Consider the following 27,662-nt stretch of genomic DNA (forward strand, 5'->3'; position numbering starts at 1 on the left):
GTCGCCATCGACCGTCGCCTTATTAGCCGGGCCCGGCGGCGACGCCTCCCGGGGGGCGTTATCGCCCACAGGGACAGACGCCATCCCGACAGGCCGACGGGTCGGAACGATGGGGCCGGCGGGTCAACGAGGAGGGGTCACCGGGGAGGGCTGAAGGGATGGGTGGGGAGGGGCTAATGACCGGATGGGAAACCGGGGTAGTCACTGGTGCTGGTTGGAGAGTCACTGGGTGTAGTCATCCGGTGTAGAGCCACTAGGTGTAGTCACTGGTTGCAAAGTCACTGGTTGTAGTCACTGGTTGTAGAGGCACTGGGTGAAGTGGAGGATCACTGTGACTGGGAGAGGGTAACTGGGGATGGGGCTGGCCGCTGGAGGGGGGGGGGAGTACCTTCGCTTTTTGCCAGCTTTCGCCTCACGTTCAGCCAGATCGGCATGCAGGAAAAGTTATCTTCATGTCACGTCGGCAAAGGTTTCCGCTCCCCAATTTTTGTGAAAATATTTTTTTTTTGTGATACGTTTAGTCATTCTATGATAGATATTTACTGATCACCTGTCTATAGCATCCTTTACAACACTCCGGGTAGGTGTCTCAGTTCTCATAGGAATGTAGATTTACCTACGTCAGACGGTAACACACACACACACACAAACCACCAGAAACAACACAGCTGGATATATTCAGAAATATCTGCAGTAACTTCAGTCAGCACACGACGCACATTCAACATATACAGCGCTACACATTTTGATCCGTCAGGTCCACCTATGTACAGCACGGGATCCGGCGGGGGGCACCATTGTACAGTATTGACACCGGCTAGCCGCCCACAGAGCAGTACAACTATCACACACGGTGGGCCGGCGGCCGTCAGAGCTCCCGCCCAGCTCCGACAGCCCCGCGGGCTTATCACGGCCGTACAGCCCCGCCGTATCGCCCAGACTCCCTCACAGCTGCCATGACTCTGACAGAGATGGGAGCTCACAGACGGTGGTCGCGGCTCCGTTAGAGCTCATAAACGGCCGCTGTGGCTCCGTTAGAGCTCATGAACGGCCGCTGTGGCTCCGTTAGAGCTCACGTACCGCCACCATGGCTCCGTCAGAGCTCACGCACGGCCATCACGGCTCCGTAGTATAGATCAGCCGAGTACTATCGCCCTCCAGAGCCAACAGACGAGATTTCCGCCGCGTTTGACTCCTGCTTGCGGGCCTGCAGCTGCTCCAGCCACTCTGGATGGAACACGTTCCACTGATCCAGGGCCTCCGGCGGTACTCCCATCATTTCTAGAACAGGGCGGGTGGTCGTGATACAGGCTCCAGCACAGGACCACGTACAACCTCTGACAGAGGGACCGTGTACAGGGACGAGCGCGGGGGACGCGGCACAAGCCGAGCGGAGAGATCGGGCCCTGCTAGTGGCCGGGGAGCGCTGCGCGTCCCAGTCACGCTCGAGAGCGCGCCGCACGCCGCTTGAGCAACTGGAAGAACACGGTTGAATTGGCAAGCTCAGCGGACGCGCTCGCGCCTGACTGCGTTAGTGTTCCGATTCAGCAATGCCCACTTGACTGAGGGGCGAACTGAGGCCCAGTGAGGGGCCGATACCGGCGATTTGTTGACATTTGACTAAGTCAGCCACCCGCATTACAGACAGACTGGTCTCACAACCCGTGGTACCACACTAAGGACAGCCAGCGGCCGGCGGCGGCGGCCACGGGACGGCACCAGCCACACACCACGAGCCGAACCCGACAGACGACCACAGACGCGACCAGACGCCACCACTAGCCGCGAGTCCGGGCGGCGGCGGCGGCGCGGCGCACTGCAGCTTGCCGCCGCCGCCGGCAGATGTCGCTCCAAGCGGCGGCCTAGGAGAGCAGCTCCCTGGTCTGTTCCCGGAACATGGGGTCGTCGGCGAAGACGTGGTTGGTTGGTATGTCGGCCACAGCGTCCGGATTGCCGCCTGGAACCCAGCGAGACACACAGAGAGCCCGGTAAGCAGACGACCCGACACACGGACTCCGGACATACACGCAACAGCAAACCGTCAACGTAACGTCAGCCATCCAGTCAAACGGGACAACCCAGTATGTGTACCGTGACAATGTTCAGACGAATATGTGATGAAGAGACGTGATGTGGAAGATGGAATGGTGGAATTGATGGGGTGATGGAAGGGCTGGCTTCGAAATAGAAAGACAATAAATAATTACTGAAAGCAGAAAGGCAAACCATGAAATGAAACATTATCAGATAATAACAATGTTGAGCTCAATTGACTTGGTTTCATGGCCGATTTAGAAAAGCAAAGGATAATAGGAGAATAAATTGGTGCCATAAACATAAAATAACCTATATGTCAGCAGCAATAGAAAGGGTAGAGATCAGAGAAAGCTAACAATGCTCATAACGTTCTTAAAAGGCAATGTTCATATAGAGCGGGTTGGTTCAGATCATCAAGGATATGTGAGGATCGTACAGGCGGAAATGAAGACAAATAAATATGTAAAGCTGTGGTCTTCACCAAGAACAACACGCACACATATATGTTCCAATAAATACCAGACACAAACACAACGACACAACAAACAACAACAAATACCAGTGTAATGCTACACCACTCCGGCTGCAAATAGATCCAACCACGAAAAGGTCCCTTGATTAACACAACAAAACTCAAGCAGCAAACATAAATCGATTTCCACCAGTGACGTCAAATCATGTCAAATCATCCGGTGTCAAAAGAAACCACGGCATAATTCCTCTCTCCCTCTAACCTGCTCCCGGCCTCTATCTACGATTTGTGGTGATAACGATTTTTTAAACGCAAAACCTCAAAAAGCATTGAACCTGTGGTTCAATGCAATTTGGCGGAATGAATGACATTTCTTAGAACTCGTGTTTAAATAGCATCAGCTGACGGCATTTCACCCCCAGAAAGCGCTGACGCTGACGGCATTTCACCCCCACCCTCCGTCCCTTCTCTTCCCGAGAGGAAAACACAGGGGCAATGGGAGACGTGGATCACTGGATCATACAGCCGCTACCATACAATGACAGCTGCACATAATCAAGTATGACAAAGACAACACGCAAATACTCAAACCGACCAAATCATTCAAACAAGCGATACATGTAAATGCAAGGTGAACATACTTTATCTATGAGATAAAATAGGATAACTAAACAGATGAAAACAATAATTATTGCATTACATATATGAAACAAGCTACGTTGAATAAGATTGTGATGATTTACAATGTAATAAGCACGCACAACAGACAATATGAAAATAAAACACATCATACCGACACAACCACAAGGGAGCACACATTTCACTCGATTCGATCATCTCCAAACATGTTTCATGACTCATGAGCACTTGTTTGTCCACCAACTCCCCCCCCCCCCCCCGAGAGGTCATAAAGCGGATGATGGATCGCAAATGGCAGAACTTATGTCAGGAGATGGACAGGTCAGATCACACAGTAAACCAAACAGCAAACACAAAAAGCCAAGTAACCTGCTGGCGAAGTGCAAGTGACAGATCATATGACACTAATATGCAAGAAATAACAACTAAATTAAAAAAAAAACATGCAAAGCATTCCGAAAGCAGAATGCGGCAAGTCAGCTCGCTATGCAGAAGCAGATAGCCTTGCGCAAGCCTGGCGTGCTGCTCGCGGCTGAGGCACAAGTTCGCCGTCCCTCTCCCTCTCCAAGGTACGTTGTGAGTGAGGTCGGACCCCCCCCCCCCCCCCCCTCTCCCGTACAGAGCATCCGACATGCACGCAGCGAGAGCGGGCATCCATAATAGCTTCTAAGGTGATCATTCGACCCTTAACTGGCCGGCAGCCAAACCAGATAGCACAAACTCATCCAATGCACAGGCTGGCGGTAAAAATTAAGGCCCGAAACCAATAGGAACAAAAACATGATTTTGTTTTGGTGAATTCAGGCGCCGCAAAAACATGCGAGATAAGATGGATAGGCGAAACATTGTAGTCCGAAACGAAAATAGGAAGCAACAAAATCTATTCCAGCTCGGAAACGAGGAAAAGATCATCGTGAAAATTTTTGACTTCAGTGCTTCAACAGAGCCTTCCCATCGTTCCTTCTTCAGATGACATTTTTCTTCAGCTGGCATTAGCTGACATCAATGACAGTGGAGTCCTCCAAAGTTCAGCTAAATTGTAACCAAATCGATATTTTACCTGGTAGCTTAATTTTCCGCTAACAGAGTGATATCCCCCAGATATTCACAAAGAAATTGAGCCACCAAGAGTTATCGCCAGAAGGCTGGTAGAGGAGTCGCGAGTCGCCCAAAACTCCTTTGCCACCCCTCAACCGCAGCCCAGGTACACTCCCGGGTGTACTTTTAGGCCGGGGTGCACTGATTAGCCCCGGGATGCAGCCATCAGTCCCAGGGGTGCACTCTCCAGTCCCTTCTGGCCCAGTGCAGCCAGCGTCTCTGTACACTGTACAATACATAGCACCCTCCGGCCGCGCCCGTCACGATATACCTGATCACAGAGCCGTCACTGCCGGCCCCTGGACGAGCTCTGTCCCGCTCATCCCGTCTGTAATCGACCATCAGAGCCGCTCAGTAGCGGTACGGGAGGATAGGGGACAGGCGCCAGGAAACAGAGAAAATAGACCGCACACAACCAGAGAAAGACAGAGAGAACCGAGAGAATAGCACAGGATTCCCAACACCAAATATAATGAACAGAGTGGCGAACACAAAATGAGGCGAAATAGCTGCAACAGAGAAAAACACAACCACCACCAAAGCAAACAAAATACAAGTACAGTGTTTATGAGATTGAAGGCAGATGTAAGCAAGCCGAAGCAGCGTTTAGACTGGTTCCACAGCAGGTTGGCACCTCTCCTTGTAAGCTGCTTGGCTCAGTTGGGTTAGATACAGACAGCTTTGCGCTGGAGTTGAGTGGAAGTGATGTGGATCCTCACCGTGAGCCAGTCAGGTGTGGAAGTCCGATGTGGACCGGGTGGACAGGCGAGGATGTGGACTCAGGTGGACATGAGCCGGCGGTGGAAGCGGCCAATCTCCACCGGCGGAGGCACGGAAGAGGAGCGAGGGCGCTTCAGATACCGGAATCGCCCCAGGGCGGCCCGCACCGCTGGCGGGGAAGGGGGGGGGGCAGAGGAGCGGTTAGGAGGGGAGAGGAGAGGAGGAGAGAGGACGAGAGGAGCGGTCAGAAGGAAGACGAGAGGAGGAGAGAGGACGAGAGGAGCGGTAGGGAGAGGGGGAAGAGGGATGAATGTCAAAGGGCACATCGGGACAGGTAAGAATATGATTTACAGAGTTGAGGCAAAGTCGAGCCGGTATGTAGATGACCTATTAGGGAAGACGCTGTGCTCGAATGCAGGTTAAAGTGGATAAAGCGTAAAAATAGGGAGACAAAAATGACTCAAATGGATCTTGGAATGCCGGATGATTTAGTTGAAAGTTTGACACGAAAAATAAATAATAAAAAGGGTTGGTAATAGGTTTTACAGCAAAGGCATTAAAAATAAAAACAAATGCAGTAAATGGCTCCATGCACCAGCACCAGGGTACAAAATGACAATACTAACCACCGATATCAGGAGCGGAGGACAGCCAGGAACCCCAAACATCCCAAAAGCGCCATCTACAGCAACAGTTTACTCACCGGCCGTCAGGCGGCGCGCCCGTTCCCGATCTCGGACGATGTAGGCCGCGTTGATGAGGAAGAACACTCCGCCCAGCACCTCCACGAACATGGTGATGAACAGGGCGTACTGCATGCTCTTGAACTGGGTGTACGTGTCGACGTCGTCGTTTCCCGAGCTGGGGGCGGCCAGCGCGAGCGATACCGTCTCCACGAGGCTGGCCTCAGTGGCGTTGGGCGGCAGGCCGAGCGTGGAGTTGGCCGCCGCCTGGACGGCCGCTGCCGAGGACGTCGGGTCGGAGGAGGACGAGAAATAGCGCTGCAGGGCGTCCGAGACCTGGCGGGACGGAAGGACTTGTCAGGTGGGGAAGGTGTCAGGCGGAGCTGCGCTCTGGTCAGCCATGGAACATATGACCAATCACCAGAGGTGACAGCATAATCACACCCGAACATGGACATACTCGTAAAAGCATGTGATGGGAGCCATTGGCCGATATAAACACATGTATATGAACATTGAACACACACTGATGGCGCGTACAAAGTTAAAACGCAATGACACTTTGTCAAAGAAGAAAAGAGATTTACGGCCAACAAAACAACAGCTGCTCGTAACACTATACGTCTAACCACTAAGCACCGGTAGACCCCCTCCTTCCGTCCCTCTCCTCCGGTACTCACAATGCCGATCAGGTAGGGACTACCGGCATCTCCGAACAGGTGCGAGGCCAGGATCTGGAACGCCTCGGCCGTGGAGCGGCGCGTCGGTACCACCACGTACTGCCGAAGGGGAGGCGGTGTTAGACAACAGGCGGAGGCACGCCAGCAGTGTTAGACGGCAGGGGGAGGGCGACTCGCCGACCGGGGAACCCGTGAGAGTGAGGCAAGACATGATCAGAGTCAATTCTAAAAACACACCCACGGTACTAATAAATAGTTCGACCGCGATATATAATACCCACGATAGACGTTATGCAGACATGAACCGGATTAAATCATACACCCACATGGAGAATGAAATATTCAATACAATAACCCGATCACAGCAAACAACCTAATACAAACGCCTACATCTAGTCAGAATGTTAAACCGACAGATTGACCAGACACAATCAACAAATGGCATACGTCTAGCCAGTGGCTGATGCTGGCAATTCTGTGAAACAAATGCCGCCAGTCTGTCGGCCGTTAGGCGGCGTTCAGATGATGCCTCCTGCTCAGCTGACTTTGACATGTGATCCCCAATCAATCGAAAATGGGGCTCAGACCAGCACCAGATAGTACCCAGAACGCCAATCCATAGTTGCAGCTGCAGTCATGGTAGTTTGACGGGAGGGTCACGCCCGGGGCTCAGCTTGGTTGCATTGGTTGGGTCGGGAAAGGTCAGGTCAGGTCAAATCTGGTCGGGATAGGCTAGGTCCAGTTGGGTCAGGGTCCAGACCGGTTCGGTAACGTTACGTCGGTACGTCAGTAAGGTGATAGCGTCAAATCGGGTCAAGTCAGCTCAGATCACGCTAAGTCAGACAGGTCAAGTCAGGTCAGGAGCGTTAAACGAACAGCCCCCGCTCCTCTCCACGTCCCAGACTGGTGCCTCTGTACCTCGCCCCCCGATGAGTGCCCCCGACGACTCTCGATATCTCTCTCATCAAAGCGATACCTCGACCGTCCCGATAGCAGCGCAAACACTGGCGTACTTGGACGCTCAGTCCCGCGCGAACCCAGCGTTCGCTGCTACACTGACAGGCTGCGCCCCGACGGAGCGAGACACTCCCGAACTAATCCTACCGCAGTTGGTAATATTGTTTGGAGAGGACTGGATACCCCTGTTGTCGGGGAATAACTGGGAGTGGGGATACCAAGAGACAGTTTACTCAAGATGTAGCTAGGGCCCCAAGTGATCTATACAGTCGGTATTGCGGATAGTGAAACGTTATCGGGGCATACCAGCCAGACAGCAAATAAACGGGGCGGTTCGGGGAACTTGCCGACTGACGACGCCCCTTACAGTCCCGCGCGCCCGTTGGCTGTAACTGAGAGGACCCACCTCTTCACGTTCCACTGAGCGGCTACATCCCAACATATCGACCCGAGTTGCAAGTATATCCTTCCACAATTAATCACCCAACAATCAACAGCTAACATTTTACGAGTCAAACCCCAATTCATGCCACCGAGTCGCCGCACTAGACCAACATTTCGTCAGCAGCCCTGTCCCATCCATATTACATCGAACAGTCGTACCACCACGATCCCCAAATTCCACAGCAACATTAATGAATCAAGCCACCCTCGAAGTCACATATAACGAAACAGAAACCACCTATGTAGGTAAAACGGAAACCGGACGGACTCAATCAATCTTCATGCCCATCACTATCCACTAAATTATCCCCACCCGTCCGTCTCCCTCCTATTCCTCCAGGGTTTGACACTCACCAGCAGCATATCCGCCACGATGGACCAGTTGAGGTTGAGGAACACCTGTCCGATGAACAGCAGCACATACGCCCAGTTGGTGCTGTACTGGCACACGATGGCGCCGCCGAACATGAACGGCATGGAGAGCAGCAGACCGGCAGCACAGACCACCGGGTCAGCGCGCGGGAAGCGCGGCCGCAGCCGGGTAGCGGAGAACGAGCCCAGGGAGACGCCCACCAGGCCGGCCAGCATGGTCACCACGCCGAATATGAACGACACGCTGCCGGGCAGAGAGGGAGAGGGTTAGTTGTAGACGGGGTGGACGATAAAGGGGAGGGGAGTTACAGAGTAGGGCGACACATGGCAGGAGACAACCCAGAAGACCACGCCACAGCGTGTCCGTTTTTCAGAGAGTCAGCTACACAGCGAGCCCCTCACAACACATCCCTCATACCGGGGAGGAGAGGGCTAAGAACGCTGAGAAGCCGACGGATCCTCTGGGCCGCCAGGACTGGCGGTGAGTGGACTCCTCAATAAGCAACAAGTATCGATTTACTTACTCATAGGGAAACGCCCGAGCCACGAGCGATATTACACGGGCGATTAATATGGCTGGCACGAGCTGGCCCGAGCGGAGTTTCAGCAACAAGTCAGCGGCAGGAGCGGCCGGGCCGCCAAGATAGCAGAGCTTATTTCAAAGTTTTCAAAGGTCATCTGGCTACCGAGCCAGGTAACCCGTTGCAGCCACATTTAGTTCACCGCAGAATGATTGGATAGAGTATGATTGTGTAAAAATAGAGCCGTGAAAGTTGAAACTAGCAAAGCGTCCCGCACACGCGATAGGACTTGCTTACATAATCTCTACCCTGTGTAATAAAAGAACATCGTCGGCATTTGAACCTCACGGCTCGCACGCGTGTCCCTCCGTCAGACTTTGTACGCAGTACGCATATCGCCCCACCTGGCGCGGTCAGTGAGAAAGACACGATGCATAGACTGATACACTCACACGGACAAATGGACATCACGTGACCTTAGTCCACAGTGGTACTCGAGTACACTACGGTTGTCACGTGGCACCCTGTGGTTGGGAGGGAGGATGACACGTGATCGGACCGACTATGGATCAGGCGACCAGCACGTAGCCCTTTGGACCCCGCAAACCCAAACTGAACCTCAACAGACACCGACAGACCCGTCCCAGACGGCAAGAACCACGGCTGGTTGGTAGATAAACATCCAGTGACCACATCAGCAGCGCACCGGTCGGCATGGCAACGGTGAGTGATCAGTCAGACCACCACCGAACCGTCGACAGGGTGACTGGTTATAAGGAAACGAACACACGGCGCCGATACAGCAAAAATGACTTTGTTGACGAAAACTTACATAATACGCTGTTGGACTGAGCAGGCAACATTCTGAATTTCTGACAAAAGCAAGGATCTGTGGCGTTGCTAGAAAGGCGAGTCTTTTTGTGATGTGGCCGGATGGAATGTCGCGAATGATTAGTCAAGATAGTGGCCAGCGTGAGAGCACTTGTACGCAATGAATTATACAATAGAGCCATCGGGGAGGACCGTGGAGTACGACATATGCCCGGTACCAGAGTACCGCGCACGTGCGTAGGACAATGAGTTGGCAGTTTTGGGAGCCCGGACTGCAAAGGTCATCGGCGTCCACGCCAAAGCTAATCATGAACGTCATACTTCAAAAACCTCTAGCCCGGTCGTTCAGGCTGGAGGAGGCCACGTGATACGAAACACGGCATGTGCCTCATTTTAAGTACACCTATCCAGAGTTCATTCGTTCCTCTAGTCTAACGAAATGTCATGATGATTTCGATATTTTGAGTAACTGACTTCACTACGATAAAAAAGCACATCTACACACCAAGTCGACTAGCAGCACCTCAAATCCTCCCCATCCTCCACAAGCTGTCAGGACCTGCGGCGTGTTCACTTACTCGTTGATGTCGGCGTTCTCGTCTCCGACCTGCAGCTTGAGGCCGTCGGTGACGTATTTGGGGCCCCACCACGAGAGGGCTCCGGCAACGAAAGCCACGCACGTGAAGCCCAGAGTGCCCAGCACGAAACTCGGACTGAAAAGAGAGGGCGGGAGGGGTCAGAACAGCGGCTAGTGCATTCGCTGTGGGACACATTCAGGTTTGCAGGCCAAAAACGACACAAAACACAGATCGATAGCTTAATGGATATGAAGTAAAAGATAACCCGGCAGTTGCTGGGGTATTTCGCCACCCACCGTTTGCTGGGGGGGGGGGGGGCGTTAAACGCCCCCAGCCGATAACTCGAGAACCAATAGGCGCAGCGAAACGCACGAGGCGGCAAACGAAAGAGCGCGACGAGACGCTTCAGATGAGTACTTTAAAGTTGAATTTTGAGGTCACAGGTCGGGTCAAGGTCAGGTCAAACACCTGAAATCGGGCTTTCAGTAGCATGGACTTCAGGACTTCGCAATGGGCGCCTCTCGCCATAAACTCTGTCAAAACGGTGCACAATCAATCTTATAAGGCCTACAAGAGTGTCAGCTCCATGTAGAGGTCAGTCAAGCATAGGTCAGGGTCAAGGTCAGGTCAACCAGGTAGGCACATATCCCCGAAAATCAAAACTGATATTCGCAGCCTGTGACACATGTTTTATAGGTAATTTGGGGCGTAGAACACGATGGTGACATTCATTTTATCATATGTGTACGTGTTTGGCTCAAAAAGTTCAATTTAAGAAATGCATGTATCATGGTCGTGAAGTAGTCACGAAAAATTGCCAAGATTCAGTTCAAGATTATGGAAAATGCGGAACGATAATCAATAATCGAAGATAGCCATTTGATTGATCATGGTATTGGCAGTCTAATGGCGTTTACGGCATGTCTGTATGTCTATTCTGTGATTTTATATGATTTTTTGAACATATGCCGTTTTTGGTCGAAAACTCAGAAATCATGACGTCACAAAAACCTCGATATCTCAAAAATTTTCCGACCGATTTTTTTTGAAACTTTGTAACAATCAACTTCAATCAATTCCCTACAGGTACCCAAAATTTGGCGCGCCTGCGGCGCGCCGTTTTTATGCTATGGCCCGGCGAAAAAAGTGGGGGCGTTTAACGCCCCCCCCCCCAGCAACTCGCGGGATAATCTGCACAGCAACAATCAATTGTTCGTAGAAGATAGAAGCCAAGGTACACACGGGGCAAAGTTTAGCCGTGTAGTTCACTTAAGACTCCATCAGTAGATTGCAGTAACGGTAATCGATCCCTTCACCGATAAAGAGCACCTGTCAACCTATCAGGCAGTGGGCATTTATCAATCCTGGCCGTAAACAGCTCTCACATACAGTCACTAGGCACCTGTTATACAACCCGCCTCCATCCGTTCGTTACACGGATGCACTAAATGGGCGGATTTCCTCTCATTACCACCTGAGATAGCCAAACGCCACCCACATGACTTCCGACAGAGGAGACACTGTCAGAAGATCCCAAACCACGCCACCGGGCCGCCCGCATCCTGCCCCGCTCTAAATGGCATCAGACCACCCAGTCCCCGCCCTTCACCCCGCCCAAGCCGGATACGGAATCTCCAATGGAGGCAGACGCTCAAACGGGCCTCGCCCAAACGGGCCTCATTGGAGCCGATATTAGCTACTGTTTCTGGGGATCCCGCGGTTGGCTCGATCTCTTTAGACAGGTCCGGCCCGGTCGCTGGCCGGTGGAAATTTACCCGGGGGACGCAGCCGCAGGGGATATGGCCCAGGCTGGAGCGGGGCCAGGTGGTTGACGACACATTGACCCAATTTCTCCAGGGAAGCACCGTGACACTAAAAGAGTTATGGTAGTGTAGGGTTTCCTCCGTAATTAGCGCTTCTGGCTGACGCGGAAAGGCGTCTTCCCACCCCTCCTCTTCACACTCTTTCCTTGACCTCCACATGTCCCTCCCCGACCTCTTATCGCCCCGCCTTCTTTCTGACCTCTCACCCCACCCTCTATCAACCTGGCAAAGTGTCAATACGTCACGCGATGGCGACTTGGACCACCCCCAGCCCGACTACATAAAAAAACAGCTGCGTTCTCCACAAAGCATCTGACACACGCACAGCAGAGACGGGCACCTCGCACATACCTGGGCCGGCGCACGCGTCCGGCGACCGACGCCAAGCCCGTCAGCAGGGCAGGGGTGACCGGACAGGTGGGGGCCCGGCCGGCACCGCGCCAGGAACACAGCGACAACAGCTGACATACCGACACAACTTAGGAGCGAACGGACTTCAGCTGTGAGGCCTTCAGCTGTGAGGCTTAGTCAATGACTAGTGTGAACAAAAGGAAATGTAGACAGGAAATAGTAAATGAGATTTGAAAATAAAGTGTCTTACGAGGAAAATGAACAGCATGTTGCAGAAACGGGTCTTTTTTCCAGTGATCGAGAGGATCGAGTTTTCGCTTTCAGCTCTGTCTTTCAACTGACCACCAGTATGAAGTATACCTACACACCAAGTGGTATATCAGTCCCCAGCTCCGCTCGACCCCGACCTTGGTCGGGCAGCGTCACAGTCGTCCCGTGACAGATTTGCGTCACACAGAAGACCACGTGACATCTCTGCGTCACAGCAGAATCTGAAGGACGCCGCCCGACGTCAAATCATGGGCAGGAGGCCAGGTAGATGCCGGTCTGACATAGGAACTCAGCCGTGACCCAGTCGCGAACCAACCAGAGCCCGACTGTGAACCGGGGTAGCTTTGATCCAGCCGCGATCCACCCGGTTCTGTTTTAACCCGGCGGTCAGCTTTGATCCAGCCGCGATTCAGGACGTGTGATTTAGCCGTAGATATCCTTACCAAAATTGTACGACACATAAATGACATATAACGATTGGCTGGGCCTTTACCTTCTTCGATTAAAAAAGTCCCATCGTACCCAAATTCTCTCGGCGATCACCCCCCCCCCCCCCACCACATCCCTCACTCAATACTCACTTTCTGACGAGGGCCTTGAGGTCCTGCGACCACGTGGTGGGCTGCAGGTTGGACGTGCCCTCACTCTCTCCACGTGGCGGGTCGACCAGCACCACAATCAGCAGGATGACGGCGACGGCTCCCAGGATGGGCGTCACGCGCAGCCCCCACTGCCACTGGCCGGCCAGCGAAGAGGCGCCAGAGCCGACGATGTAGCCCAGACCGCTGCCGGGAGGGAGAGGGGTGGTCAGGAACAGAAGGCGAGACAACATAGAAGGGATGGGAGAAACAGACCAAAGGAAGACGAGACGGGAAGAAGAGGAGAGAGCATGAATGGAAACGAGTATAGTTATTAAACCGAGGGAATGCAGGGGATAATACAGACAGAAGGAACCAACATGAAGAGAGATGATGAATGCAAGTAGATAAAGCGGAAGAGAGGATATATTTGAGAATGCAAGCACACATGAGGACATGGACCATACAAGGGAAAACAAAACAGAAAAGTCGAGACGACAGTCGTGTCTGTCTGCACCACAGCCCGTCTATTGGGCTCAATCACAGGTATGAAAAAAATACGTCTTCCTGTGCAGTGTTAGTCACAGACGTGCCTTGCGGCGGCGTTACTCACAACACACACACTGGGTGCGACTGCGGTGACAAAAAGCCCCATTTGATGACGTCAGTGCAGGGGGATGGGACGCTCCACCGCGGCTACGGAACGGGAAGTAACAAGTAGCAACACTGAGTGGCGGTCATTTCCGGTTTTCCGGGAGAGATTGAGCAGTAGGCAAGACAAGACTGGGAACAAACAGCTGTCACCAACGCTGCGACTGCTGTAACTAATGCTACTGTTTCTGCTACTGTATCCGCTGCTAGTTGGAGTGCACCCTCGTCCTCGGCAGTGCAGTCGTTCTCAGACAAAGGTCCGCAATGGGGCACGATCCACCATCACGGCCGACAAAGCCGCACAAACGGCGTCCAAGGCCCTCGGCGCAGAGCCCGCCGGCTTTACAGAGAGCCAGCGAGAACGGAGACGGCAAATCAGCACAGACGTGCGCAGTTCGCGATGATATAGAGCCGGGACAGAGATGGCGCTTCGCCAGGATCAGGGAGTCTGGAGGGCTAATCATATAAAAGACAGCTGTCATGTTGCGAAGTTGTTGGATGCATATTGCTTGGTTTGATTAAATGCGGAGAGAGTAAGGATTCTGTATCCTCCACTAACCAAAAGCGAGTGTTAAAAGTAACTAAAAACTCTGGGTAAAAAGAAATAACTCGCCTATTGTCTTCAATAGCCTCGCTGGGTTAATACAAATCAGTGAACGCTCGTTGTTTCGACGCTATTATGCTGCGCTATCACACTAATCGCGGTATTGTGTGTACCAAGCGACCATCCAACCTGACAATAGAGATTGAGTCCGGATTAGGTATCAACCAGCAAAACAGACACGGCGCTTCCCCAATCGAACACACGCACTGGCAATATCAGAACATCAGCGTAAGATAGCACCGAGGACGCGTCTCTTCAGCCATCCAATTGATAAACTTCGAGTGTAGTGGCCTGCCGGGGCTATTGAGAGCGAAACGCAAAACATCGCTGGTGCATGGCTATGTGATGGTACGAACGTGCCCAATGTCTCCAGTGATTGAGCACAGATGTAAGAAAGAGTCCTGATTTCGGCCAATTTTCCAGACCCCCGTCAAAAGGTCAGGTCTGCGTTTACATTTCATCGCTGGTGCCATCAACGCCCGAACATACACAAACTCTTATAAACATGTGGAAAAGGAAGGTTCGTGCACTAAAATCACATCACCGAGAAGATTTACCAGTGAAAAAGTACTGCTCTGTCTGTACTAGCTAATAACCATGGTAACCATGGCAACGGCGAATTCGTCTGCCATAATCACGCATCTACGTTGTTATCAGTCTCCCAACGCGAATCAAAAGCTTACAAATATACAGCACACCAGCCCTATAGATACCCAGGACCGAGCACACCGCACTAACAAGCCCTATACATCAAAAACAGCCCACCGACGTGACCAGTGACGTCCTTTTCTACGCGATAACCTCACGCACAAGTGCGGTATGAGTGTCACAATTCGATCACGTCACCACGCACCATACGCACAGGGGACAGTCACGCACAACTGGTGATAATTTGATGCTAGGGGTAGCAGTTGGAGCTATTAGCACCCGTACACAATCGGTGATTCGAGCTGTAGTATGTTTACAGGACGCGATGGTGGACCGTGTCGGCAGGCGCCAGACGCTAGATCAAGGTCAGCCATACCCAGATGGAGAGGAAAAGAGAACGGGAGTGGCTGAGAGCGGTGGGGGATGGGTAAGTTCATCTGTACCACACAAAGCCAGCTGGTGTACGTGGTAGAAGGCTGGATAGACTCCCCGGCAGATGTCGGTTCCCAGGGACCATCAGCGCGGCACGGTAGATAGCCAAACTACACTACCTGTGGTCACTCTCAGACACGAGAGAGGCAATCTAACCAGCGATACGAGGCAAAAACCGTGTAGCACCCCAGAGTCATGAATACCGAGTAACAGCATGACCGACCCGGCCCTGTTGCCGCCGTTGGCCACCAATCGCCGAAATAGCCAGGAAAGCGAGAAAATGTCATTTGCAGCGTCACCGCGGGCCACTGCAATCATCGGCGTGCCACAGGCAGTGGTGTGGACATGGGCGGGGCGGGGCGGGGGCGGGGCGGCGCCACATCCGGCGGCCAGCCATACCAACAGATGGCCGCCAATGCGCCAAATGGCACCACATAATAACGCCAAATCGGATCAAAACCAGTCCGATCGAGGGCAGGCATTGTCGAAAGGACTCCACCTACGATCCTTCGAACAGCATGTTTGATGAGGATATTGGGATGAGCTTATGATGACAGACCGCTGCTGAACTAGTGGCTATAGGCGAAATTGAGTGATGGGATAACAAGAATTGACGGACATAACTATATGTTTCATATCATGAGCGAATAGAATGACTCTCAGGAATCGCGCTGTTACCGCTTAGCCATAACGTCATACAAGCGTGTCCCCTGATGAAAGGACAGCTGATAGGCGCTAAAGCACTGTACAGGCACGTCAATATACCGCACAGAGGACTAGTAACAAAACAAACAGCTCGAAAGGTCGACCACCGCTGGGCCGCCGGGCCGCTACTATGCTAGGCATAGGACAAATAGACGGCATACGACAAATAGACATAAAGGTCATCAGATGGCGAGCGAGAAAGGCACACGTTACAATCAGAACTTACTATTGTTCGTAACTATTGATGTGTTCATCAAAAGTAAGTAAGGTTATTATTGATGTCAGAGGGATCACTAGAGATTGACCTTTCTCATTTAAATTTAACCTTCCATCAGAGGACAGTGAACAAGTTCTCAAGGTGGAAAAGAGACCAATAAAGGAATCGAGTGTGAGCGAGCGCACGAGCGTAAAAGTAACCAGGCAATAGCGAGCGAGGGAGAATGAACACGACCTCGACCACGTCCAGCATATCGGCCTACCTGCCGATGGGGATGGCGAAGTAGAAGACGGCCAGCATGATGGAGCGCAGGTCCTTGGCGAACATGTCGGAGATGAGGGTGGGCGCGATCGTCGAGTAGCTGGCCTCGCCGATACCCACCGCGGCACGCATCAGGATGAACCCGGTGAACGTCTGCGGGTAGAGAGTGGGGAGGTGGGTCAGAGCAGAGGTCAGGGGACAGGGGAGGAGTGAAGAAATAGAGCATCTCGACGGAGCTACTCAAACATTCGTATTGCACAATGCAAGTTCATTTTAAGTAGGTGATCGCTAGAATGGAAGACAATCGTAATAAATCACGAGTCCCGTACATCCGGTGCTGCATAGTGCACAGTACACAACTTAAACTAAGTTTAGGACGACATTAATCTATAGGTGATCGAATATGGGAATCAGTAAATTTAGTTAGCCACATAAACAAGAGCTTGGTAGAGCATCATCAACAAATAAGGCAGCACAAATAAAATGTAAATGTAAAACTAATTTGTGGAAAGAGGCGAGTAGGGACTACCGCAACATCTCGCGGGTTCGACAACAAGCTCAGAGAGAGGGCGTGGCGTAAAAATTACGGAGAGCTGAGAGATAACGCGAAGAGAGATCGGCATCCCTCTCTCCCATAACCGCGCCCAGCCGGCTGCGGCCGCGGCCTCTGCACCACTACCGCTGCAGCCTCGCCCCAGGGCTGGGCCGGCCCAGCACCGCACAGACCCCACCAGCAGCCCGGGGCGGACCGGTCAGCATCCAGCCGGCCAGCATCTAGCCAGCCATCGTTAAACCCCATCAGACACATGAACATGCAATGGACATGGAGCGCAGTGAGGCGCTGTGCGGCCCGGTTTTGGCCGGACCTCGCCGTGAAGCGTGCTCTGCAGTTTTATGCAGGGCGAGGCCGAGCAGGGTCTACGTGTGGATGGTGGAAATCGGGTCATGGCGATTATGAAGGGTCGTTTGTTTTCGAGGTTCTGACACCATGAGGACCGGAAATAAAGCTATAATGTAACTGAAATATTCATTGGGCAGGGTATAGTGTGTGCATAACACTCAAGACATATGACAAGAAGAGCCTAAAACAGTAAATTTTGCACGCTCCGAAACTTTAGTCAACTGGGGGGTGGCTCTGACTGGGATGGGTACCGCGCTCTATCCGCGCTTCATTCGTGATCTCCGTGCTCTTTCCGCAACAAAGGTGACAGATAAAAAGCAGCATAACGTTTATCCCAAAGTGAATGCAGGCTCCGTCAACAGTATAGGGCGAGATAACCGCATCGCTCTGCTGCGGGCATCCTGATGCATCTGCCAGCCAGTTGACCTCCTATCCACGTGACCCCTTTACACCACCCAACCAAGGCGGCAGTGGACCATCCCTTCGTCCATTTGGCATCCACTATATCCACCGTCCAGGCGCCCTTGAGGCCGACCCAGCCGGCCGCTGACAGCGCTATCTTTGGCCCACCGGCCAGCCGGCCGGCTCTGCCACACCTGCAATCTGCACGGAAATCTGCCGGACCGCCCGGACCGCCGACCGTCTCCCAGAGACCGGGCCGGAGCGTAACGGCCTCTGACGTCACTGGAGCAGCACGACTTCTGACGTCACTGGTGACAGTGATGCTTTGAGTGACAGAAAAGCCCAGCGACGAAGACAGTAGGACTGACAACGAGTGACAACAATAACTAACATGATCCGGGGAGTCCGCAACCCTCTGAAGAGAACAAACAAACTAGACTGCTTTCAGACTGAACTATTCGTTTGCCAGCAATTCGGCAACCATAGGCCATAGCCCCAAACCTGAAAACCAAATACCTAATTCATATTTATGCAACTTTAGTCTCGTGCCGACCAGCAACAAATCATCGATACATAAATCTTCTAGCAACGTGACATGAGTTCAGCATCCGTACAGTGTACTCCTTTTTCAGACGCAACAAGGCAGGGCCGACAACGGCCTTGAACCCTAACTGCCTTAGTAACAGCGCAGTCGCAGCCGACCCGCTGGTGAGCCAGATACATGATGCACTTTATGGCATGCATTTTTGTCGCAAATATGCAGTCCTAGCATGGCGACCGAGAAGACGCTCTACGGCCATCGGATCTACGGCGCGTGGTAGTTCGTCAGCAGAAGAATGCATCACATGATGGTACGAGCGTCACGTGACACTACACGCATCACGTGACGAGCGTCACATGCCGTTATACCGTTACGGTGGAGCGTGTCGCGACCACCACATCGGCGCGACAACCGAGCGGCGAAAATAGCCACACGGACAAGGAGCGGACGAGACGCCTACAGCTCGATCGCCGGCGTGCCAGTGCAGCATTGGCTGACCTCGGGCAATGTACCGAAATAGGTGACACCTTAGCACAACGGCTGCATCCGAGGCGGAATATTCAGCAGCGAAGCCTCACAAGTCGTAAGCTGCTTCCGTAGGAATATCTACATACGGTGGTGACAGAACAGTCTGTCAATAGAAAAAACTTCGGCATTCCTCTAACGAAAGTCTGCATCATGCCTGCGTCGAGTACCAGTCTCAACCGGGCGCCAATTTTCCGGAAACCGGCAGTTCTATCCCTGAACTATTTCCATCCTCGATCGAGCTCAGTTTTGGGGCGTGGTTTTCGATGTCGTTCCACTCGGCTGCGCGTGGCCGGGACGCTCCGCCTTCCGACATCACGCCACTGGGCGACGGGCGGGGGCGGGGGCGGCCGTCGGAGCCGACGTTGACGTCATCGCCGCCGCCGCCGCCGCCGCCACGTCGACTGCCACGTGCGGGCGGCGCCCACCGCGGCGAGAGGAGACCGAGCCCGGCACGGCAGAGGCCCCGGTCAAAACCGTTCACCATTGACGTCACAGATACAACACATGACTACTCGCCGACAACAGACGGCGGCGGTCGGCCCGGTCCGTTACCAATGACGTCATAATGACACACAGCTACGCAGGTAAACAGCGGACGGCGAAGCCCGAGGAACGCCGCGCCACCCGGCGTGAGGGCGGGGCGGGGTAGGAGGGGTGTGGGGTGGGCTCCAGACGGACCGGCGCCAATCCCGGCCGGGTCCACCGACTGGAGGGCAGCCGCCGCTGAATCACCCCAGGGCGTGACCGCGAGCCCCGCACGCGAAGTGGGAGGCCCGGGACTATCCCCGTGGGCGGTCCCGCGGCCCACCAGTCAGGGTCAGCGTCCGGCACGGTGCCTCATCGTGCGGAACTCACGGCCCGGCCGGAGTCGAGAACAGGTCTGCGGCTCTCAGCCGATCCTCGGAGGGGGGGGGGGGCTAGAGGCCGGGTCGGCGACCGGTCCCGTAATGAATGCTGGCTCGAGGTGCCGTCTGCAGGTTTAGAGGCGCGATCAGTCCCAAAACAGGATACCACGCCTATGCAGACAGGCAACACGGAATAGGATGATCCGAGCAAAGCTGTTGCTCCGCTTCGCAAAAGTACTCCGCAAAATTTGATGGAGATATCAGGGATACTTGTGACGAACTTGTGACGAATCAGTGACGTACAATTTCAGCATGTTTAGCGAAGAGCAGCTACCTTAGAAAGAAGAAGAAAAAACCCTTGCAAAAAGAGTAGGACCAACAGAAAGATCGAAGTCCAGTCTGCAACAGTCACCAAACGCAACAGCTTCAATCCGGATCGCAGCGGGCGATCGACATATCCCACCCGTCATCGAGCGGACTATCGAGCATCCATCGACCGGGCATACGCTCACGTGCCGGAGCAAACCGGACACCGACGCACATCCTCTCCTCCGAGCAGGGTTGGCAGGGGGTGGCAAAAACTGGTTTTTGCCAGTGGTTTTAACCGGTTTAAACCGGCTGGCAGAAACCGCGGTGGCAAAAACTGGCAAAAACTGGATAAAACTCAGGTGGCCCAAGCCACAACTTTTCTAGTTAGGAATGGATCTGAAAGGTACAAATGCATTTCTGGATGTTAAAGAGATGCACCAAAAATTCTGAAGTTTGCCTCAATACTTATCCCTGCTTAAAATATCTATGCATGTCGGTAGGCATCCACCACAGAATGTATTTCCATGTAGGGGAGAGTGGGCAAAGCGGCCACGGTAGGGTGCAATGCTCATATCAGTGGCAGATACCCCTTCGCACTTCTGATTGTGCAGGACTCACTCTTGCACTGGCTCATTTGTCAACCCCAAAAGGCGTCTTACTGGCTCCTTATGGAAAGCCCATGAAAATGTTTTCAGTTTTTGAGCTATAGAGCACTTCAACGGTCAATGTCACTTCTGTTTGAAAGCATAAAGCTTTCATCGAATTCTCCTCAAAATGTTTCATCTTTAAATCCATGTCTAGGCATATCATTGTGATGGTTTTTAGTTTTTGCCAGTTTTTGCCACTTTTTGCCGGTTAAAACCGGTTTAAACCGGCAAATGGCATAAACTAGTTTTTGCCGGCAAAAATGCCAACCCTGCCTCCCTCGGAACTGACCGGCCCCGGTCCGGCGCCGCGCCGGTCCGAGTTCGTTCACACGGCGGTCACCGGCACGGGACACGCAGGATGATGGGCTCGCAGGGAGGGAGTTGCCAATTGACGGAACGGATGACAATTGACATTCCAACATTTTTGACCGGGAAAGTTGCTCCAGATATTACTAGAGCAGGGGAGATATATTCATAATTGTGAGGCCGATAGCTACTGGGCATAATATCACAGGGCCTCCTCTAACATACCCACTGGGTGGGCAAATACCCACCCAGTCGCCACAATTGCCCACCCAGTGGCGTCGATTTGCCCACCCAGAAGCAAATGCAAAAATAAAGGTCCGGCCGGACGTCCGGTACTACCTTTCCGGTCTTAAGCAAACTGGATGCTGTTTGAAGGTCAAAAAAAGTTTTCTGGTTGCTCGATATTCAGGAGCGTAGCCAGGATTTCCTCAAGGAGGGGGCTAAACGCACAAGGGCGCAAGATAACCCCCTCAAAATCCAAAAAGCCATCGGGTTGCATCCAATATTTTTTTGGATGGGGCCCAAATAAATGGAAAAAATATTCATTAACAAACAATGTTAGAACTGAGGGGGTAAGCAGTATATGGGCCCCTGTTAGACAGGCCCACGAATAGCTTCATAGAGTCGCCAGCCGGTTTTGATGGCGGTCTGAGGACCCGTAGGTCGGATGAGGGTTCTTCAGACCGTCACAGGCCCCTATAGCCCATGAGAGCCTCGTAAGCCGTCTGAGGGTCATATAAGCCGTCTAGGGCCACTCAGACCGACAAAAGGCCCCTTGCACTTGCAGAGGCCCAGTCAGGCCGACGTAGGGCCCTCTCAGACAAACTAAGGGCCCGTTCAGGTCATTTGAGGGCCTCCTCAAACCGATAAGGGCCCCTCAGATCGACAGTGGATCCGATCCGAGCTCCCTCAAACCGATATAGGGTCAGACCAACAGTCGGAACGCATTGATTCTGTTTACACACCGTTGGACCCAAGTTGGACCCATCCCATCCAACTGGCCCCCTGGTTTCAATAGGGCCCCAAGGCTCTAAAATTGGGTCTCTCTTGGCCAAAGAATAACTACTCAGCTGTGTCAAAGGATCTGCCGCAGGGCCTTTGCGTCGCCAAGGGCCCACTGTGTCAGTCAGGGGCCTCTATGGAATAAGGACCCCTGGCTTCCAGGAGGGGCCATGGTCCCTTTGGCCCCCTCCTTGGCTATGCCACTGCAGGTGACAAACGTTCTTTCAGACGACCAGGGGGCAGGGGCCCAGGCGACCAGAACCCCAGGTGACCAGGGGCCCCAGGCGACTAGCTCCCCCCAAGCGACCAGGGGCCCCCTGGGCGACCAGAGGCCCCAGGAAACCGGGGGTCCTCGGATGAGTGCAGGGGCCCATTGGGTAATCAGGGGCACCTCGGGTAACCAGGGCCACAGAAATGAAACTTGAATTGATATAAATTTGCTTCCGAGTAAAATACGTTTTATCCAGTGTTAGAAAAAAAATATCCCGGGGCCTGTGGGGCCCCCATGGCGCCTTCTGCGCTCAAGGGAGGGGGCCATTGCCCCCGTGGCCCCTCCCCTTGGCCACGCCCCTGCCGATATTGGAGTTATCAAGTAATTGTCTCGTAAGTGAAAAGGCACGTACAATAAAGGTACAACCCTCTGCAAGCTGCGTGGTAGGTATCTTTTTTCGACAAAACCGAGAATAACGCGAATACGCTAACGGTCATTCGGAAATCGTAACAGCAAGACGCGCGAGACTCCGCACCTTAGATTGGGCTTATTTTGGTATACATTTTCCATCTAGTTTGACAACAACACACAAAAGTTTATATTTCCCCCCAAAACAAACTTTTGCTTTTTTGCTACGGTAAGAGTACACATTGTTCAGTGACTGAATTAATCGAAGGGGTGGAGCATGGCGCATCTATATGCAATGTGTTCCGACCGACTGATTATCATAACCTTTGAGATATTAGGTATCGGTTTTGTCGAAATAAGAATACCTACCACGCAGTTTTTGCGGAGGGCTGCAAGTACAGCCCTCTGCAGACTGCGTGGTAGGTATCCTTTTTTTCGACAAAACCGAGAATAACGCGAATACTATGCTATCGGGCACTCGGAAATCGTAACAGAAAGATGCGCGAGACTCCGCAGCTTAGATTGGCATTATCATCGTATGCATTTTCCATCCAGTTTGGCAACAAAACCCAAAAGTTTATATTTGCCCCCAAAACGAACTTAAACATTTTGTTGCCACACAAGGCGTAGGTATGCTTTGTTTATTGATAGGCCCTATCGAAGGAGTGGAGCATGGCGCATCTATTTGCAGTGAGCTTCGACCGACTGATAACATGACTTTTGAATTATAATCAGTTTTGTCGGAAAAAGAATACCTACCACGCAGTCTGCTGAGGGCTGTACATGTAATCTGGAACGAATCGCTCGAGCATAACCATAAAACATACGACAAACGTTAACTATCATTTTATTTCCAATAATGGCACAGCTTATTTCGTCTCATCCCCGCAGCCCCCCCCCCCCCGGTAACAGGTTTTGAAATTGGTTGAACCCTGTGGGACCGATTCCCTTCTTCCATATCATGATAAAGAGAGTACACGTTCAAGCTTTGTTACATAGAAATAGCCGTCACTTTCCCCACGTGTCGGCACCGTCCACCGACCCGGCGGGTCGGCGGACCGGTCCTTCATTGTGCAACCACCCTGCATATAACGCACAGGCACTGGCGAATCAGAATCAGAACCACAGTTGGAATACAAGTCTCGGCCCGCTCAGTCGTCTCTCCTTCCGCGCCTCCGCGACAATGGTGGCAGCGGCGGTCGAGGGGACTTGTGCCCCTCACCACGGACCCCAGCCTCTACATCTGCACTGACATCGCAGACTGGTTAGTCCGTGCTCCGTGACGGTGTATCGCCCCTACGTCACGTCATCGACTAGGGAGCTGACCATCCTGGACTCGTCATCGTCCGACATCACCGTCTCCAGTGAGTAGCTCTGCCCGGCAATACCATCTGCCCTGCGGTAACGTCATCAGCTGCCCTGGACTCGCTACGGAGCCCGCCGACAGCGCACGGCTCATCAGCCCGCGCCGTCCTCCTCAGCATCATCGAGTGATGGACACCACCTCGCTGAAAGACTCAAGCTCGGAGGAGAGAAGATAAAACAAAAACTTCAACGCTAAATTCAAGAGAAATTGGCACCGAAATCAAGAAAATTCACCCATTATGAACTTTTGCTGTATTTTCGTCAAAAAGTGACAGTGAAATTGTGCTGTGAAATTTGTTTTAACTTCGATGTGTTTTAAAAACCGTACTGTTTCATTATCCGTTTTCGTCAGTGTTCTGTCGTTTGTTGTGCTTCATTGTGGTTGCTCACCCCAAAATTTACGGAGAAATTGCAAATGCGCTTAATTTTTACCTGCATTTTGCAGTGTCACTTTGACACTTATAAGCATAAAAAGAGCATATTCTGAAGTCGGTATGAACATTCAAATACGTTAATCGTGGTCAATTCACTGAAATTATATTGTATTGATATTCGGCCAGAGATGCCGAGGGCCATGGAGATGCCCAGGGACGGTCCCCGCCAAGAGTGCGGAGGGATCGCCCGGTAGTAGGTGTAATTGTCACGAAACTTACTTATCTGTTCATACCATTTTGTGATACGCTCATATGGAAATTTCTTTCTCCGTCAGCTAAACGTTTCCTCTCTTTGTTATGATCGCTTCGGTTCCCTACGCTTCCCTGGGGGAGGGAAGATAATGTGGGACCGATTCCCTTCTTCCATATCATGATAAAGAGAGTACACGTTCAAGCTTTGTTACATAGAAATAGCCGTCACTTTCCCCACGTGTCGGCACCGTCCACCGACCCGGCGGGTCGGCGGACCGGTCCTTCATTGTGCAACCACCCTGCATATAACGCACAGGCACTGGCGAATCAGAATCAGAACCACAGTTGGAATACAAGTCTCGGCCCGCTCAGTCGTCTCTCCTTCCGCGCCTCCGCGACAACCCCAAAACAAGTGGCTGGATCCGCCCTTGGGCGGGGAAGTGGCGAAAATTTTGCCCACCCAGTGAAAAATCCTTAGAGGAGGCCCTGTAATATCAAAATAAAAGCAACTTATCCAAACGGCAGAGTCGTCGAATTGCATCCAATTGTATGATTCAATGATCGATCCTCCTGAGTCATTCGCCCTGTTTAGTCGCGGGGTTTCGCTCCTGAGCCATCAGAAGACCGTAGGCGCCGGCCCAACCCACGTGGGAAGGTCGCCCGCCCCTCCCGCCTTTCCTCAGACACGGTGCCGTCCCAGTTTTCCGCGGCCGTACGGCTTGCGCCAAGTGCCGCGTGGCCGGCGATCAATCGGCGTCGGCCCCGCCCACACCGTGACGTCACCGCTGGCGTGACTCTAGCGGCGGCCTCTGATTGGTCGGCGAGGCCGGCGCCGCCGGGCTGTCGTGTGATCGCCGCGCGCCGGCCGGCGTTTTACGCGCCGTGAACCGCGATGAGGAATGGGGAGGGGGCGTGACCCCAACCTGGTCCGGTGTGACCCGGGGCTGACCTGAACCTGCAACTGACCTCCCGTATGCAATTCACTGGCGATCCAGCACAGCCGAATGGTTGCACAACCGTCAGATAGACCCGAAAACTGACCGTAGCATCCACGTGTTTTGAATGGACCCTAAACCGAATAAGTACTATACTAATGAGCGTTATGAAATGTCTTCGTTCCTGCCAAATCTGGGGTGACCCCGGATCTCGGTTTTGAATAGCGACCACCAGCCGGGATGGACCAGCGTCAGGACGGATGGCAGGTCGCCCGGCAGCGACCGTGGCCGAGTAACGGATGGCATCACTTAAGTTTCATCCTGAAGCCAAATTAGAAACATCAACAAACTGTTGACCACCAGCCAGCACCCATTTCAGGAGCTATTTTGGGGGTTGGCTACAGATTAGCAGCTGAAGTGCTGGAAATTGACTGTGAAATGAGGATGTGATGAGGATGTGATTCCTAACTCAGTCTTAGGTTGCTCAAAGAGTTACTGGTTTGTGCTTACCTCCATAAATGAGCCAAGCAGTGTAGTCAGTGACCAGATGAACACCCCCAGAGCCATGATCCACTTCCTGTTGTACCGGTCACCGAGGAACCCAAACAGAGGAGCAAATATCATGTAGGAGACTATGAACACAGTCTGCAGCAGTCCAGCCATTGAGTCGTTGACACCATAGTGGTCCTGGATTTCAGTCAGGATGCCTGAAAACACAAAATAAAAGCATGTCAAGGTTTGAGCTTAGCAATTATCTGCAGCAAAACATGGTTAAAAATACATGATTTGAGATTTAGTCTTGTTGCAAAAAAAAATTGAGATAGCAATTGAGATGAAAAGGTCCAGAGTTGGTGATCCAGCTCTGCATTATACCTGAATTTGTGTGTAGAGATTGGCAAATACAAAATGTTTACAGAGCTGCTGCACTTAGCAATTGCACTCACCAGCCACTGTGAACCGGTCCATGTAATTGATCAGATTTATGAAGCAGAGAATAGCAACAGATATGCCTTGCTGGGCTGTTATTCTTCTTCCTCCTGAGGCAGCTGATGATGCTCTTGTTGGAGTAACTTCCCCAGATGGAGTAGAAATGAATTTCACATCTGGGATCTCATTTTTCACAAGTGCTTGCTGTGATATATTTGGTTTGACTCCTCCCTCCGCCATGGTTGTTTCTGATTGACAGGTAATCTTTATGCTTTAGAGTAACACAGAGCAGCAGATACTCTAATTGTGAGCGATCTTAAATATTTAGATTCTGTGGATACTTGTTTGAAAACTTGTCAAATATGAATCCAATTGACTTCAAATCAGGCTTCAGCTAAAGCCGTTGATTTCTTGAACGCCCTTCTCTGTTTATCGAACAGGGAAACAGCAAACGTTTTAAAGTCTCTTCCAAACGATTTTGCAGTTCACAGCGACCGCACACGCCTGGCCACACTCAGGAAGCGTCAAGCGACTGATTCCAGATCCTAGACGGCACACCGGCACTCCCCCCACCTCGCCGTTTGGAACTGGAATGACGCCAACATGGATCTCAAGGATCGATCTAAAATCCAAGCGGTATCGATGTAGGGTATGAGAAAAAGCCATAATATATGACGTAATATAATAATACTTGACAAACGTCAAGTTCATATGTCTTGAAAATAAAGTGTTTATAGCATTTCCTGGGATTTAATTGTATATTTTTGAAACAATTACTAACTTTGTCGGGAAGTATAAGATTTTTAGGAGTAAATCTACAAATGACGTAGTTTGATGCTTGCCCCAGAGCTGAAACATTTTTACAAGACCCAGACCGGCAAAGAAGTGGTAAGATTTGGTAACTATTGCGCTCAATATGACCACGCATGACCACGATTGCAACGTGGTATTTGCGTTTTGAGTTTGGAACTAATTCAATATAAACTGGTTTGGAACATGTCTCCACTTTCAACATTGATTTCTGCGCAAAGAATAGGTACAGTGTAAGTGTAAATGGTGAGCTGACGCCATCTGTTGAATGGTGTATCAAATACCGCAACATCTGTGTCGACTAGGGCGACACCTATTGCCTGCTAC

General features: G+C 52.1%; 1 protein-coding gene across 5 annotated transcripts; it reads right to left on the reverse strand.

Annotated features, from left to right (window-relative positions):
• Nucleotides 1-658: 658 nt before the first annotated feature.
• Nucleotides 659-27,128, reverse strand: LOC122374874 (protein spinster-like). Of its 5 annotated transcripts, XR_006255300.1 has the most exons (11): nucleotides 26,543-27,128; nucleotides 26,109-26,305; nucleotides 16,574-16,725; nucleotides 13,058-13,261; nucleotides 10,033-10,167; nucleotides 8,085-8,346; nucleotides 6,330-6,428; nucleotides 5,670-5,985; nucleotides 4,966-5,135; nucleotides 1,863-1,957; nucleotides 659-1,802 (listed from the first exon to the last, which is right to left on the reverse strand). XR_006255300.1 is itself a non-coding variant. In XM_043353914.1 (10 exons), exons 1-9 carry the CDS (start codon nucleotides 26,763-26,765, stop codon nucleotides 1,863-1,865), a joined length of 1,683 nt encoding a protein of 560 aa, XP_043209849.1. In that variant the 5' UTR covers nucleotides 26,766-27,128; the 3' UTR covers nucleotides 659-1,802. The 5 variants fall into 5 exon arrangements, 3 of the variants coding, with proteins under 3 accessions (XP_043209849.1, XP_043209850.1, XP_043209847.1); XR_006255299.1 differs by having other exon boundaries at nucleotides 659-1,957; XM_043353914.1 differs by lacking the exon at nucleotides 4,966-5,135.
• Nucleotides 27,129-27,662: the final 534 nt, after the last annotated feature.

The sequence above is a fragment of the Amphibalanus amphitrite genome, unplaced genomic scaffold (genome assembly GCF_019059575.1).
Source record: "Amphibalanus amphitrite isolate SeventyFive unplaced genomic scaffold, NRLGWU_Aamphi_draft 001730F_arrow, whole genome shotgun sequence".
Lineage (NCBI taxonomy): Eukaryota > Metazoa > Arthropoda > Thecostraca > Balanomorpha > Balanidae > Amphibalanus > Amphibalanus amphitrite.

Bases quoted from the DNA above. Each gene is read 5' to 3' on its own strand.
- LOC122374874 (XM_043353912.1), bottom strand. From the start codon at position 26,765: ATGGCGGAGGGAGGAGTCAAACCAAATATATCACAGCAAGCACTTGTG. The intron at 16,726-26,108 runs GTAAGCACAAAC...CTCTACCCGCAG, and splicing joins TGCTTGGCTCATTTATGGAG to ACGTTCACCGGGTTCATCCT. The intron at 1,282-5,669 runs GTGAGTAAACTG...GCCCTGTTCTAG, and splicing joins GGCGCGCCGCCTGACGGCCG to AAATGATGGGAGTACCGCCG.